The 17,119-nt window shown below is 40.1% G+C and overlaps 2 protein-coding genes across 2 annotated transcripts; both read left to right on the forward strand.

Annotated features, from left to right (window-relative positions):
• Nucleotides 1-4,263: 4,263 nt before the first annotated feature.
• LOC129339634 (olfactory receptor 2J3-like) lies at nucleotides 4,264-5,199 on the forward strand. The gene has a single exon (XM_054994216.1). The coding sequence runs from the start codon at nucleotides 4,264-4,266 to the stop codon at nucleotides 5,197-5,199; it is 936 nt and encodes a 311-aa protein (XP_054850191.1).
• A 7,682-nt stretch (nucleotides 5,200-12,881) lies between these two features.
• Nucleotides 12,882-13,814, forward strand: LOC129339635 (olfactory receptor 2D2-like). The gene has a single exon (XM_054994217.1). It carries the CDS (start codon nucleotides 12,882-12,884, stop codon nucleotides 13,812-13,814), a length of 933 nt encoding a protein of 310 aa, XP_054850192.1.
• The last annotated feature ends 3,305 nt before the right edge of the window (nucleotides 13,815-17,119 follow it).

A 17,119-nucleotide genomic window follows, 5' to 3' on the forward strand; every position in this document is an offset into this window, starting at 1 on the left:
TCACTTCCAAACTTCCACCAGAGGAGATGTAGAATCTCTTTTAAAGTGTCAATTCTAATTCTTAGGAATGGACCAAGCTGGGATGAAAAGGATGCTCCAAGGAGTCAACTGCATCCTTTTTTAGACAGGATGTGGGAATAGGAGATAGCACCACTCATTGACTAACACCATGTTTGTAACAAAATTAACAAACACAAATGCAGAGAGCTGCTTTACTTAGAATAGGTGTTCTCATACACATCAGGTCCCCCAACAGTAATTAGTATTACTGTTAGAAAGCACTGGACATGTCCCAGATCATCAATCAGTAGTGATCTACTGTAGTTTAAAAATGTAGTTAAAAATGTAGTTTAAAAATGTCAAAGAATTTTGCATTTTCAGTGGTTTGACTCAAAGTTTAATAGTTCAAGTAGATTATTTTTTATGCATAAATATTAGTGGCTTTTTCCCTCTGAGGCTTTCTAATAAAAACAGTGGTCAATACTAGGGGTATACACCCGAAAAATATTTGGGTTTCCTGCTTCATGTTTACTTGAAGGCTTTTCAAAGCTGATGAGAGGGGAATCTCTATGAATCCCCTCCCTGTCAGCTGAAAAAGGCAGCTGGCATTTAAAAGGCTTTTTTCAGCTGATGAGAGGGGAATCCCCCTCCTGTCAGCTGAAAAAGGCAGCTGGCATTTGAAAGCAACACTTTTCTTACCCCTTGCAAGTGGCAAGAAAAGTGTTGCTCTTTGCCTGCAACTTCCCAAAACAATACAAACCACTTCGGGAAGCTTTGCTTCAGGATTCCCGAATTGGCTCAGTGATGCTGGGGCTGATTTGGGAACCTGGAATCTTTCCAAATCGGTCATGATTCAGGTTAAAAACCCAAATTAGAAACCCATACTGCACACCCCGAATCAATACATGAACAGGAACCATGGATTTTTAAAATACAAATTACAAGGACAAATATTTTTTTCCCTGTCCAACACTTAAGTTTTTACCATTCTGAGAATATCACAGACAAGTTCCACTTCCAATTATTAATTTTGCAAATCCCCTTTAACCTGAATGTACAATGTACTTTTACTTATTTTACTTTACTTTAAAATAAGAGTCCCTTATTTTAATGGATTATTTAGGGATTTCTGCAAGTTCTGCATCATCACATCTCTAAGAGAGAAACGTTAATATTTCCTTAATTGTTGACAGAGACCCTTTTAAGTAAATAGGGCTAAAAGTAGGATCCTGAGCCGTACGAGCTTTTTAAAAATACACTAATAAACTAGCATTATCTGAATCCAGTGCTGAAGCACCTTCTCATAGAATCACCACCGACATTCAAAGTTCTTTCCTATATTTTTAGCATGCAGAATTTACAGCCACTGTATATTTTACGTAGTTTGTCAGGACATTGCCATTGCAACAGTTTCTTTATAACAGTTCTCTATTCGACTCACATAAGAGGTACATTCAGATCAAGGAACTTTGGAGGAGGAAGGGGAGGTCTTCTGCTCTTTGGACTGAGACCATGTTGGCAGAGTACCTACAGAGCAATCGTCACGTGAACTGATTAAAGAGTAAAGAGGGTTTATTTAGGAACTAACAAACTTGATAATAAAGTAGAGAGAAAGAGATAGATTTTTAGCTAACTAGCTGACTGGCTGGTTCCGCACACGTGGATAATGCACTTCCTTTTTTTTTATAATAAATTTTTATTGGATGGGTCAATATATAGTCAAATTAAGATACAAATATAATCCATTTCAATTCCCATTAATATATTCCCCCCTCCCTCCCCCCTTTTCAATGTTGACTTCCAACAGCACTCCAACCCCCCGTTATTAATAACACATTATTTCTATACTAATATTGTTCTTATCTTGTTATTAGTAAAGATCTTAACTATATCTTATCTTACTTAGTATCATTAAAACCCCTCAAAAGACCATAATTGTCCCTTAACATCCCATTTCTTTTCCATATATTTTTTCAACTTCTTCCAGTCTTCCAAAAATGCTTTTGGATCTTGATCCTTCAAGTTTCTTGTTAGTTTGTCCATTTCAGCCATGTACAACAATTTCCTTGTCCGTTCTTCAGTTTCAGGTATCTCTTCTCTCTTCCAGTACTGAGCATATATTATTCTAGCTGCTGTTATCATGTAATATAACAATGTCTTATCATTTCTGTTAACATCTTCCAAATGCAAAGATAGTAACTGCATTTCTGGATTTCTAGCAACATTATAGTGAAGTATTAAAGACATCTCAGCACATATTTTGGTCCAAAAGTCTCAAGTCCACCACATATGAAATAGAGAACCTTCATGCTCCTTACATTTCCAACACTTATTAGATAGCTGTTTATTAGCTATGGCTAATTTTTTTGGTGTTAAATACCATCTATATAACATTTTATAGCCATTCTCTCTAATACTGGTACATGTTCATATTTTTAAGGTATTTTTCCATAGTTGTTCCCATGCTTCCATCGTTATTTCATTATTACAATTTATAGCCCACTTTACTGTTTGTACCTTGACTGTTTCATCTTCTGTAAACCACTTCAATAACAATTTGTACATTTTAGAAATTGCTTTACTATCATCTCCCAACAATAGTTCTTCAAATTCTGAATTCTTGGTTCTAAAACCTGTCTTTCTTTGGTCTGAGTCAAATAAGTCTTTAATTTGTCTATATTGTAACCAACCATATTTGAATGGCAACTCCTCATTTGGTTTGAGTTTCACTTCCTTGTCTGCTACTTCTGTTAGGTCCTTGAGGGTAAGACATTCTCTTCCTTTGTATTCTAGTTTGGGTTTGGGTTGATCACCTCAGCTGGTATAATCCACAGTGGTTTCTTCTGATCTATAATGTTTTTGTACTTTAGCCAAGTCAACAGTAAATTTCTTCTCAAATAGTGGTGCTGAAACATTGCATCCATTTTATACTTATCATACCACGATAAGTATGGATAATGCACTTCCAATCCTCTTTATAGATCTTTTGGAACAGATTTTTTCATGTGCGGAACAAAAAATCCATCTCAAATGATTGATAAAGTGCATTGAAAGTGCATTATCCAATGTGTGCGGAATCATCCTAAGAGAGAGAGGTTCTGAGGAGAAGCAGGATATTGTCTTGAGAGTATCAATCTGGTGACAAGACAAGGAAATGTCACTCAATAGAAAGAGAGGTGTGCTGACCACATATTCCTATCTGGTTTGCTCTTGCTGCCCTCTGTAAATTCTTCTTCTATTTCTCTTTGTGCACCAAACATTGCTTCTTACAACAGAGTTGACTGTAGGGTTGCCATCCTCCTGGTAGTCAACAATATAAAGAGAGTCATGGGCAAAGCGTATCCGAAACAAGAATGGACCGTGACGTACTTACTAAACTAATTAAAGATACAGTGTAATAAATTATCAAACAGTCTTTATACAAAACTCAAAATCCGATACCCCTTCCTCCTGGCAGTTACCAAAAGAGACAAATCAAGGTCAGTTACATATTAATTTTCATGCACAATGGCCAGTCGCCATTGAGCAGAAATGGGACTCCTCGCTAGCAAACCCGTTGCCATTGCTATTCTTGAAATTCCTGATGTGTGAATTGTTATAAGCCTTGTGCTATTGATGAAACTGACTTATATTGTATGTCTTTGTTTGTTACTCATCAAGTTGGTATGTACTCTGTGGTTTAGAAAGTGGTTTAGTCTGGCACTTTATAGTTTTGAATCGTATAAGCACTTCTGCACTTTGTATACTGTTTTTGTATGATGCTGCTTGCTGCTTCATTTATCACGCTTCTTTTGTATTGGCTGTTGCCAGCTACATAACCATTTAGAGTCCTTTGACAATATATTCTGTTGTGAATTGATTTTGAGTTTTGTGTAAAGACTGTTTGATAATTTGTTACACTGTATCTTTAATTAGTTTAGTAAGTACATCACAGTTCATTCTTGTTTTGGATCCTCTTGGTAGTGTCTGATTACAACTCAGATCTGGACTGCAGAGATCAGTTCCCCTGGAAAAAATAGCTGCCCCCCAAAAATGGACTTTATGGGATTACATCCTGCTGAAGTCCATCCTCTCCCCAAACCACACCTTCCCTAGGATTCGGTCCCAGATCTCCAGGAAATTCCCCAGCTGGAGTTGGCAATCTAGTGACCTCGTCTGGTCTGCATCCACATCAGCACTAGAGGGCAAAGTCCAGCTTATTTTCGGGTAGTGGTATGCTTCAATCTGTCAATGTTTCTCACTCTCTGCAGGAGGAAGCCCTCGATGGATACTCACACTTTCAATGCTAGTACAGAGTTCATCTTGGAGGGACTCTCCAGTGACCGCAAGACACAGATTCTACTCTTCGTGGTCATTCTCCTCATCTATATATTTACCCTTGTGGGGAATGCAGGCATCATCATGTTGGTACGGACAAACTCTCACCTCCACACGCCCATGTACTTTTTTCTTTCACACCTTTCAGGTGTGGAGATCTGCTATGTCAACACCACCATCCCCCAGATGCTTGCTCACCTTCTAGCGGGTCATGCAGGACTGTCTTTAATCCATTGTGCATTGCAGACGTACACCACTTTGGCACTGGCTGCTGCTGAAGTTCTTCTGCTGGGTGTTATGGCCTATGACCGTTACTTAGCCATCTGCCATCCCCTGGTATATGCCACTGCTATGGGAAGGCAGCACCAGTTCCAGCTTGCCTCATCCTGCTGGATAGGTGGATTTTGTGTTGCAACAGTAGGTGTGAGCCTCACTTTTAGCCACCCCTACTGTGGCCCTTGCTGCGTCAACCATTTTATCTGTGAGATACCAATGGTGTTGAGGCTTGCATGCGATGACACCCATATTACAGAAATCATCATTTTTTTAATTGCAGCAATGGTCCTCTTTTGCCCTCTTTCAGTTATCTTGACTTCTTATGGGCTCATTCTGTTGTCTTTGTTCCAAATGCGGTCAGCTAGTGGATTGCGCAAGGCCTTCTCCACATGTGGCTCCCATCTTGCAGTGGTCAGCATGTTCTACGGCATTGCCACTTCTGTCTACATTGTACCACGGACAGGAGCATCTCTTGATAATCAGAAGTTGGTTGCTGTGTTTTATGTTGTGGTCACCCCGCTTCTGAACCCTATCATATACACTTTGCGGAACAGGGACATCCATGAGGCGCTGGCCAAAGTGCAACAACAATGGCGATTTCAGTAAAAAAAAAAGAAAAAAAAAGAGGGTAGTCTGAGGGTAGAAAAGTTGCAAGCACGAATGCTGTGAATGAGGTGCTTTAGTGTTGAGTGCTTACAAGGAAAACAAAATCTCTACTCATTGTAGATATTGATTTAGTGGCCTTGGGTGTGGCACTCTTTTTCAGCATATTCAGCTTTGAGTACAAGTGTTGAGATGACTTTGAAATTCAGAACCCTATGCTGGGCTCTTCAGATGGGCTTTGGGACCACTGCATCTGCTGCCCGGCATCCCTCCACCCCCCCACTGTAATGGGAAGATAGAACCTGATCCTTTCCAGGAAATCTTGAGAACAGCTGTATTTGAATAAAAGAATTGAAATAAGTCAAGCATGAGTTCCTTCCTATACCAGAATATAGTAGGAAGGAAGTGGCAGGGTTCTGAGATGATTGAATGGTCTATGCCATTTCATATTGAGTGTGACTGGGGGGGCGGATATGTATGGAATTTTCACCGCAATGAAAAATATAAAATCAACACAGTTGTAATAAATTTAGCTTAGAATCTAAAGGGAGATCTTTAAAAATGATAAAATACTACCCCCCCCCCCCATTTGTAGTTCATTTTATTAGCTCCAAAAAGATCACTTTCTTGAGGATTTGTAGATTGATGATAAGGATCCTATTTTGCATACAGGTGGTCCCAATGGAGTCACTGGCATCTACTTCCAAGCAAAATCCCTAGCTCAACTCTTGTATGGGTCGCAAATTTGTTTTATTTCTAATATTAAGATCCTTGAAAGGGTTCAGTCTAAATTTCTCAGAGCCCTGTTCAACACACCAAGATGAACCTCAAATGCTGTCCTTATGCAGAAAGCAGGCTTACCCAGAGAAGAGCTAAAAATCTGGGAACATGCAATTTGGTATTGGCTAAAGATATCTCTTAACCCAAAGGGCTTAATTCCCTTTCTTATAGCTGCTGAACCCTATCCTGTCTGGTCCATAATGATAATAGATTAAATCAGAACGATTTGTTTAAACCCAGAAGAGCTTTTTGACGTGAGATTGAGCAAAGCAAAAGTCTTAATCTCACAAAACTGACTGATGTAGAGTCTCAAAATAATGAAGCAATGCTTCCCATATGAATGCTGAATAATAATGTTTTTTAAAATAAAGGCTTAGAACAGAAACAGAGATTCTGTAATTGCATGACTTGCATACAAGTATTATAGGATCCTTTAGTGTTTGGAGCCCTCACAAGCCAAGACACCTAAGAAGTTCATCGTCTGCATCCTCTTTTAGATGCTGAATCCTTTTCTTTGACATCTGAATGAGGCATTAAAAATAAATTGTCAGTCAAACCTTAGAAAAAATCCAAAAACAACAGTAGAATGCTAACTTTTTATTAGGACCAACCAGAATATCACCCCCAAATGCATTCAGACTTTTTTACTTCCTTGGAAATTTCCTCAGGCTAGATGTCGGTATAGAATATTTGGGGTAGGTGGGAGAGAAAAGATGAGCTGGAATGGTTTCACAAGGAAGTTCCAGAACATGGCGGTTTCTAGGCAAGAGATGGGTAGAGATGGTTTTTCATTGCATTCTTCTGTATACTTACCTGAGTCTTCCTAGGTTGTCTTCCAACCAAGCACTAATCACCAGGGACAGCCTGTTTAGCTTCTGAGATCTGATAAACTCAATCATATGCCCTCTGTATGACCTCAAAAAGTGATGTAGGGGAATTTCATTGAAAAGTTTAAAGAACCTCCCCCTCCCATTTTGTTACATCGAAGGACACAGGCCCAGGAGGCTGAAGCAACAAACCAACTCTGAGAAGAACATTCCAAAGGGATTGAATCAGCCCTTATGAAGAAAGCTGACAGTCTTTATTATCTTCTTGGATCCAGAAACATTTGGCATCATATGGAAAAAAATTCATCACCATGCTGTCCTTTTCCTAATGCTAAGAATACTTAGAAAACTGAACAACCCAAGGTACGTGTGGTTCTGTTCTTTGAAGGCATGTAGCATTGGCTGAAGAAGAATTTAGCACATGGTTTGCTTGTTTGTAAAGGATCTCTGGCATTTCTTTTTCCTACTTGAAGTAAGGAAAGCTGTTTCTAGACAAGGAAGCGAGTGCTGCTGGGCTAGATGAGCCATTTGTCTGACTCAGTATAAAGCTGCTTCTCTCCCAGTCCTACAGTCCAGGAACTCTTTGGGAAAGATGTGCATTGGGAATAATATCCGTCCTCCTCCTTACTGAGACGCTGATCAGCATCAGTAGCTAGTAAAAAAGCATGCATTCACCCAGCAACATCTACAGTCCATGTATTCTTTGAAACGTGTCCCAAAGGTTTTATTTTGTGCAGAAGGATCTTAAAATGCATTCTTCCACTTTACAACCTGAAAATTCTAAATGCTTTCTGACCTCATTCTGGAGGGAGGTGCTAAGAACTTGTCAAGGGCAGCATTTTCAAAGTGGGCTTGGATTTTTAATGGAAAAATACACATTTCCCCCCCCCCCCCAGTAAATTGGGCCGGGTTACACAGTGGTACAGAACTTGCTTTGCCTGTACATGGCATAGCCTCTGGAAAGTTAACTGATAGCAGTCCTATGATGGAACTCTGTATGGAGAACTACCACAACTGAGAGTAGACAACTTTGTACTTATTGGAGCAATGGTCAGTTTCAATGTGAATATGATTCTTATATTATGTATTGTTTGAAAGTCAGTACTAGGAAGATTCTGCACGCCCCCCCCCTCAGAGTGACATTACAAAATTTATTAATATCTATCCAGCTGTAAACTTGCTTAAATATTTACATACTTCTTTCCTACTCCATTTTTCTCCCCAAAGCCAAAGTGACTTTCAGCATTCTCCATTTTATCCTCACTACAAACCTGTGAGACAGTACAGACGGAGCAATAAAGTCACTGAGGGAGGATTTCTAAGCAGGTCTATTCAGAAGTCAGTTCCAACTTATTGAGTAGGGATTTCTCCAGGAAAATGCGGTTGGAATTGCAGACTGAGTGACTGCCCCACCCAGCTGCCGTTCTTGCTGTTCTACAGAAAGAACATTCTAGATGTTTTCCATTCTCATACAAGAGAGTCATACCATAATATCAAACTACATATGTTTTTGAAGTCTCCACAGACTGCGTTTTCAATATAAGATGGATAAAGTCTTCATCTGTGGTTCCATCTGAGATAATATATAGGTCTTCCTTCTTGGGGGAGAGATTGTGACTCACTTCTAAACCACCTACTTTGCATGTAGAAGGTCTCTAATGCAAATGTTACCCTTTCTAGTTAAAAATCTCTCAGGCAGTAGACATTGCTGAAGATATTTCTTGACCCCAGAGCCTGTAGAGGATGAGGTTCCTTCAATGAGAGTAGGGATACTGAGCTAAATAAACATTCTTACCTGATATATGGAAGCTTCATACATTCCCCTGAAGCCACTGACCAATAGATTATTACCTTTTCAGGGTTTCCACATGTTGCATTAGAAAGCAGTTTGAAACTCAACCCTTGCAGTTATTGAAGATCATCAGACAGAAGCAGAAAGGTAAGCTCTGCAAGTCATATTGTGGGGAGGAGGAGGAGGGAGAGGTCAGCTTGTTTTAGTTTTTTTAAGGGCTTGCTTGAAGTGAATTCACTGCTCAGCACCTGTATCAGAGGAGGAACCATGCCAACTCTTGTAGGCGTGCATCTAATCTCTATATGTAGGAACATGGGTACATAAACATTAAACGTTGTTTCTGGAACCCATAATTTCTTTCCTGTGAGGACAAAAGTTGTGTGTTTGGGGGTGGGTGGGATTTGTTAAAGAGACTGTGCCTGCTAAAAATTGCACGTTACTGTCTTTGTTTTTAATTCAGTATATGCACACACATTCACTCACACATACACAGTGCTGGATTCAAGACTTGTATGAGTTTTAATATCTCATCTTTTTTTTTTAATTAAACAAAATTTTATTAATAAAATGCATACAGTAAATTACAAGATAGCACAGATTAACAAGTAACAATTGGTAACTAAAACACAACCAATAACCAAATAACAATACTATATACAATATAAAGTAACAGTGATAAGGCTTAAATTCTAAGAACTACATTATAGCAATTCAAAAACAGATTTGTGAAACATTGATACCGCCCAGATATTATTAATATCTCGTCTGATCTCTGTAAATTCATGATTAAATAGAGCTGAGTTTCTTAAATTAGAATCCTATGCATAGTTATACCTTTTAAGACTGGTGTGTGTGTGTGTGGAGGGAGGGGGTAGCTGTGAATTTCCAGCGTTGTTCAGGAAGTTGGACTAGATGAGACTTGGGGGGGCCATCAAGCTCTTAATTTCTATGTTTCATACAGACCTCTGAAGCCACTGACTGATGGGTGAATTTCTTTTTATTGTTTCTACATGTGGCTGTTTGAAACTCATGCACTGCAGCTGTTGAAGATTATCAGACAGAAGCACCATGGTAAGATTCACAAGTCAAATTTTTGGCAGAGGAGGGAGAAGTCAGCTTATTTTAGTTTTTTTCAGGGGCTTGCTTAAAGTGGATTCACTGCTCTGTACCTGTGTCAGAGGGGAAGAGGAGCTATGACACCTCTTGTATGCATGCATCTAGTCACTCAATGGAGGGCATAGGGTGGGCTGGGGGTCAAAAATATAGGATGTAATTTCTGGAACCCAAGTTTTCTTCCCTGTGAGGACAAAAGCAGTGATTGGAGTAAGGAAAATTTAGAAAAGAAAACAAAAGGCCAGACCCCTTTGAGGAAAACATCACTTTCCTGTCTTTGCTTTTAATTCAATTATATGCTTACTCAGTCACTCGCACATACACAATTCTGGATTCCAGTCCTGTATGCATTTAAATACCTAATTTGATCTCTGTTAGTTTAATAGAGCTGGATTACTTACAGTGGAATCCTATGACAAATTATACTCTTCTAGATTTAGTTGAAATATGGTGCTGGAGGAGAGTTTTGTGGATACCATGGACAGCCAAAAAGACAAAGTGGGAACTAGATCAAATCCTCCCTAGAAGCTAAAATGAAAAAAAAATGTGGTTATTGTACTTTGGTCACATCACCAGAAGACAAGATTCTCTGAAAAAGTCAATAATGCTAGGAAAAGTGGAAGGCAGTAGGAAAAGAGGAATACCTAAAATGAGATGGCTTGACTCCATAAAAGAAGCAGCGTCCTCCAGTTTGCAAGATTTGAGCAAGTCTGTTAATGATAGGATGTTTTGGAGGTCATTCATTCATAGGTCGCCATAGGTTAGAGGCAACTTGACGGCACATAACACACACACACCCCGTAGATCCAAGGTGAAATTCCTCCCCAAATTCCCACCTTCCCCAGGCACCACCTCCAAATCTCCAGGAATTTCCCAGACTGGAGTTGGTGACGACTCTAGCCCTATCTCCCCTAGGGCTGAAGGCTTACAACGTCCTGGGCATGCTTGCTTAGAAGCAAAAGTCCCTTGGACTTAGGGCCAAGCTACACATGACGAAAGACACTTGCCTGGCAAGTGGATTGAGTGGAGGGCAAGTGAACAGGGAGAAATACACTTGCCATTCAAGTGTCATTTGTCACTTGTAGCTTGGCCCTGTGTCCCAAGGAGACATCTCGTCAAGGTGAACAGCATTGGCCAGATTGTATCTCTTCTGGCTATAGGGTAGGGACACGTTTGAATGCTCTCCAGCTGTGCGCTCAGAAAAGTAAGTACATCCTTCCCCCAAGGTGCAATTTCACACACGCTAAATAATGCACTTTTACTCCACTTTCAGTGCACTTTAGCGATTATTTGCAGGCAGACTTTCTCATTTCGTACAGAAAAATCCAGTTGTAACCTGCATTGAAAGTGGAAGTGGAAAGAACCCGTCTCGGTTCCTTTTAAAAAACAGTAAAACTGACTTCACTTCATTTGGAAAAGTACAACGCTGCTTAAGACGGCATCATTAATCAACTTGGGGCCAAGCTACACGTGACAAATTACACTTGAATGGCAAGTGGATTGAGTGGAGCGCAAGTGAACAGGGAGAAATACACTTGCCGTTCAAGTGTCATTCGTCACTTGTAGCTTCGCCCTTGGTCATCAGTTCTGCTATTTTTTTTTCCTGATGGGGAACATATTCCTGGGTTATCTTCCGTCTCCTCACCAAACTTGACTTGAAAGTCTTATGAATGTATTCTCTCTTCCATATTTTCAGTAGAGGGGATGTGGAATCTCTTTTTAAGAGTCAGTTCTAATGATTAGTAATGGACCAAGCTGGGAAGAAAAAGACTGCCAGAGTAAAATGCCTTTTTTTTTAGACAGGATGAAGGAACAGGGTTACTAACACTCATCCATTAATCCCATGTTTGTCACAAAGTTAACAAACACATACACAACTTTACTTGGAATGGATGTCCTCATACAAACCAGGTCCTCTTATAAATACTTAGTATTAACTCCAGTGATAGAAATTAGCGGATAGGTCCCCAATCCTCAATCAGTACTTATCTTTAATGATGCCAAATACTTTTGCATTTTCAGTGGTTTAACTCAAAGTTTAAGAGACGTAATGGATACTTTTTTATGTGTGAAAATTAGTCGGTTTTTTTTCTCCTGAGGCTTTCTAATAAAAACAGTAATCAGTACATGAACAGGAATAATGGATTTTTTGAATGCCATTTACAGGAGAAAATATTTTTTTCTTCAGTACTTAACTTTTTACCAATCCCAAATATCACAAACAAGTTCCAGTTCTTCCTCAGTTATTAATTTTGGCAACTCCCTCTAACCTGAACATACAATGTAATTTTACTCACAAGTCCCACATTTGTACATTCTGTTAAGATAATTTAGGGATTTCTTCAGGTTCCCTGTATTAAGCATTTACCACATCACCACAACTCTAAGAGAGTGGGGAGAATTAATATTTCCTTAATTGTTGGCAGAAACCCATTTAAGTAAATGTGAGGCCTAAGATCCTGAGTTATATGAGATTTTTTAAAAAAATAGCATTGATAAATTTGCATTATCTGAATCCAATGTTGAAGTATGTTCTCACAGAATTACCACCAATATTTAAAATTCTTCCCTATATTTCCAACATGCAGAATTATAACCACTTAATTTTTCATATTTTGTAAGGAGGTTACCATTGTCACACTTTCTTTTTTAACAGTTCTCTCATCAACACACTTAAGAGGCACAATCAGGTCAAGGAACACTGGAGGAGGAAGGAGAGGTCCTCTGTTATTTGGACTGAGATCATGATGTTCAGTTGTAGGAATGTCAATTTTCAGGTGGGGCCTAGAGTTCTCAGAGAATTACATGTCCAAATGACAGAGATCATTTCCTCTAGAGGTAAAGGAACTTTGGAGGAGAAAGGTGGTGGTGCCTGACATTTCCCCAGAATTACAACTCATCCCTGAACTACAGAGATTAGTTCTCCTGGAAAAAATGACTGTCTTGGAAGGTGGACTTCATGGGATTATATCCTGCTGAAGTCCATTCTCTCCCCAAACTCCACCTTCTCAAGGCTCGAACCCCCGATCTCCCAGAAATTTCTAAACTGGAGTTGGCTATCCTAGTTACCTCGTGTGACCTGCATCCACATCAGGGGCAAATTCCAGCTTGTTTTAGGGTATTCATATGCCTCAATCTGACAATGTTTCTCACTCTGCAGGAAGAAGCCCTCGATGGATACTGACACTTTCAATGCTAGTACAGAATTCATCTTGGTTGGACTCTCCAATGACCGCAAGACACAGATCCTACTCTTTGTGGTCATTTTCCTCATCTATATATTTACCCTTGTGGGGAATGCAGGCATCATCATTTTGGTTCGGACAGACTCCCACCTCCACACGCCCATGTATTTCTTTCTTACACAACTCTCAAGTATGGAGATCTGCTTTGTCAACTTCATCATCCCTCAGATCCTTGCTCACCTTCTAGCGGGTCATGCAGGATTGTCTTTAATACATTGTGCCTTGCAGATGTACACAGCATTGGCCTTCGCTGCTGCTGAAGTACTTCTGCTGTGCGTTATGGCCTATGACCGCTACTTAGCCATATGCCATCCCCTTGAATATGCCACTGCCATGGGAAGGCGGTGCCAGTTCCAGCTTGCTTCAGCCTGCTGGATAGGTGGATTTTGTGTTGCAACAGTAGGTGTGAGCCTCACCTTTAGCCACCCCTTCTGTGGCCCTTGCTGCATCAACCATTTCATCTGTGAAGTACCAATGGTATTGAGGCTCGCATGTGATGACACTCATATAACAGAAACCATAGTTTTTGTGATGTCAGCAATATTCCTCTTTTGCTGTCTTTCAGTTATTTTGACTTCCTACGGACCCATTCTGTTTTCTTTGTTCCAAATGCGGTCAGCTAGTGGATTGTGCAAGGCCTTCTCCACATGTGGATCCCATCTAGCAGTGGTCATTATGTTTTATGGAACAGCCACTTATATCTATATTGTACCACGGACAGGAGCATCTCATGATAATGAGAAGCAGGTTGCTGTGTTTTACATAGTGGTCACCCCACTTCTGAACCCTATCATATACACTCTGCGGAACAAGGATGTCCATGAGGCGATGGCCAAAGTGCACCAAAAATGGGGCTTTTAGTGCAAAATGTGAATGTTGCCGTTAGCATGATGGTAGAAAAGTTGTGAGCTTGAATGTTGTGAATGAGGTGCTTTAGTGTCGGGTGTTTACAAGGAATATCAAATCTCTGCTCATTGTAGATGTTGACTCGGTGTCCCTGGATGTGTCTCTCTTTCGCAGCCTAATCAACTTCAAAGGCAAGTGTTGATATGAGTTTGAAATTCAGAAGCCTTTGCTTGGCTCTTCAGATGGGCTGTGGAACCACTGAGTCTGCTGGCCTCCATATCCCTCTGCTGTGATGGGATGAAAAAATCTGAAACATTCTATGAAATTCTGAGAACAGTGAAACTGAATAAGTGAATTGAAGGAAGTTGAGCATGAGTTCCTTCCTATAGCAGAATATGGTATGACAGGAGTGGCAGAGCTCTGAGACAATTGAATGTTCTATGCCATATTGTCTGTGGGGTCAATTTATATGGAATCTTCCCCTCTATGCAAAACAGAAAATCAGCACAGTAGTAAGAAGCCTTGCCTTTCTGAAAATGATGCAGTAGTATCCCCCACTTGTCATTCAAAATGGTACAGTTCATTTTATTAGTTCCAGAACAGATTGCTTTGTTAAAGGGTTGTGGACAGATTATAAAGCCCATATTTTGCATACAGATGGCCGCAAGAGAGTCACCGGCATCAAAGAGTCTCAGTAGCAGGTTGTCATGGTTATATAAGGGAACTACTTCAGGATTTCACCCAGAAAATCATAGAAGATGCTTTTGCATGTAGAAACAGGGGTAGCTTGGTTCCATAGGTAGACATGTTAAGAAGGGTGCCTCGAGGCCTAGAACAAATCATCCTTGGATAGGAGCATGAGACAGGAGAAACACACTTGTATTGCCTCACACAGATTACAAGAGTCATCTAATGCACATCAATCGATAGTATTTCTTGAGGCCCAGGTACACAGAGCATCTCAAAATGATGGAAACGTCTAACTGTACAGAAGTGGAGACATAATTCATGGCTGGTTGTATTGGCTGGGAGCCAAAAGATATTCATATATATGGGAAACCTGTAATAAGTAATTTTACATAGACTTTGTTAAAATAATATATTGGAAGAAAGACCTAGGATTTTTAATGTATTTTAAAAAGGGTTTTCAAATCTAGATAACCTTGTGTTGTGGTTTTAAGTTACAATATAATTAGTTAGAATAGAATGTGAGCCTTTTGAAGTGGGACACTTCGTTATTGTTAGGAGAGGCTTCAGAAACCCTATAAATATGAGAAGCTGAACTGGGCCGTTTCCAGACGGCCCCCCGCCTCGCGAAATGTCGCGCGTCGTTGCGCAGAAAACGCGAAATATCGCGTTTTCTCGCGCGAGGTTTGCGCGACGTCGCGCAAAACTCGCACGGGAAAACGCGATATTTCGCGTTTTCTGCGCAACGACGCGCGACGACGCGCGACAATTCGCGAGGCGGGGGGCCGTCAGGAAACGGCCCTGATCTGGAGCTTCTTTGTAGAAAGAGCTTCTGCTTGTTGTGTCCTGCATGTCTTTGGATAAGATACTTTCTTGGACTCATGTAATTGCTCTCCTTTAATGATCTATGCTCTTATAGTGGGCGTTATTCTTTTCTATTGATTGAGCAAATATGGCGAATGGTGAATAATCATGTTTTAATATTAAATGCTTAGAACAGAAGCAGAGATTCTGTAATTGTACTTGCATTCGGTACCCAGTAATGACCCTATAATGTTGTTTGTAGTATACTTCTACCAGGAGTTAAATGAATTGATATAAGAAATCTAACTAGTCGCTTAGGGCTTCTTAGATCCATGCCAATATCTGAATCAGGCCTGACTGGAGTCATTCAGACTATGGTTTTCTGACAGAGTCCCTGGATGCTCAATAATCATGTTTTAATAACAAAGGCTTAGAATGGAAGCAGAAATTCTGTAGCTGTATTACTTTTGTACAATACCCAAGAACAAACCTAAAAAATTATTTGTGGTGTACCTTTTGCCAGGAAACCACCTCTTTTTGTCTCTTGCTTTGAAAACCCTACCAGGTGTAACTATAAGTCAACTCTGACTTGAGGGCACTCTCCACCACCCCTACCTCTTGACAGGAGTTAAATGATTTGATATATGAAATCTAACTAGACACTTAGGATTTCTTAGGTGCATGAACATATCTGAATTAGGCCTGGCCAGAGTAATTCAGAATACGGTGTTGGAAAGGAACTTTTTCTGATGGTATCCCTGGAGATTCAGAATAAATATTACGGAACGTGTTGTTGTTGTTGTTGTTGTTGTTATAAGTCACCTCTGACTTGATAGCACTCTCTACCACCACCACCTCTTTCCAGCAGTTAAATGATTTGAAATTTGCATTTCTTTAAGGTGTGAGAAAGTGTCAAGATCTGCATTTCAAGGAATGAATAAATAATTACGTTCTCTTTGATGCCTCCCAGCAGACTTCAACCAATGCAACTTATGAATTTTTGTATTAACTGAATGAGTATTATTTGTGGTTGATGATGAAGATCCCCGAAACAGGCTCCTTCATTAGCTAGCAAGCCCATTGCCAATTACTTGCTTCTAAATTGCTCTTCTGCTTCTTCAACAGCTGCAGTGGATGGGATTCAAATGGCTTTCTAATGCAATTAGTGGAACCCCTAAAAAGAAATTCACCCATAAGCTAGAAGCTTCAAGCACGAAGCTTCCTTATATCAGGTCAGACTATGTCTATTTAGATCAACATTATCTACTCTCACCGAAGCTTGATCCTCCAGTATGAAACAAGGAACACATCGAATTTCCTAACTGTAAAAAAACAGGAATGACAGCTGGGTAGGGCAGTCACCCAGACTGCAATTGTAGGGCCTCGTGCTCATGGATGCTGTGTGTTTGTATTTTGTAGATAATCTTGAATCAGACACTGTGACCTGTGATTTCCACTGTGTGCTCCAAAACTGCTTAAATTTTCTTGTACAGTGTAATGGATACCCATCTGCTTCACCTTTTTCCAAGCATGCCAACCCATCATGCCAGTTTGTAGAGACAGGATTTTCAGTGCCCTTCAGAAAGGGTACTTTGAATGGAGACAAATCCTTATCAGAGGGTGCCTGATAACACATAAAGGGGAAATTCCACAATATTAACTGTAAAACTGTAAAACTGCTGCTGTGTTGAATGCTTTTCTGACTTGGGCCTGCAAAGAAACTAGCAGTTCCCTCCACCAAACTTTAAGCATTCTCCTGCAAGGCAGAACTGGGTGAAGAGAGATGCTCTTGCAGTTAGTAATACAGAAGCAAACATGCTAACTGCTTA

Source organism: Eublepharis macularius, chromosome 12 (assembly GCF_028583425.1).
Source record: "Eublepharis macularius isolate TG4126 chromosome 12, MPM_Emac_v1.0, whole genome shotgun sequence".
Classification (NCBI taxonomy): domain Eukaryota; kingdom Metazoa; phylum Chordata; class Lepidosauria; order Squamata; family Eublepharidae; genus Eublepharis; species Eublepharis macularius.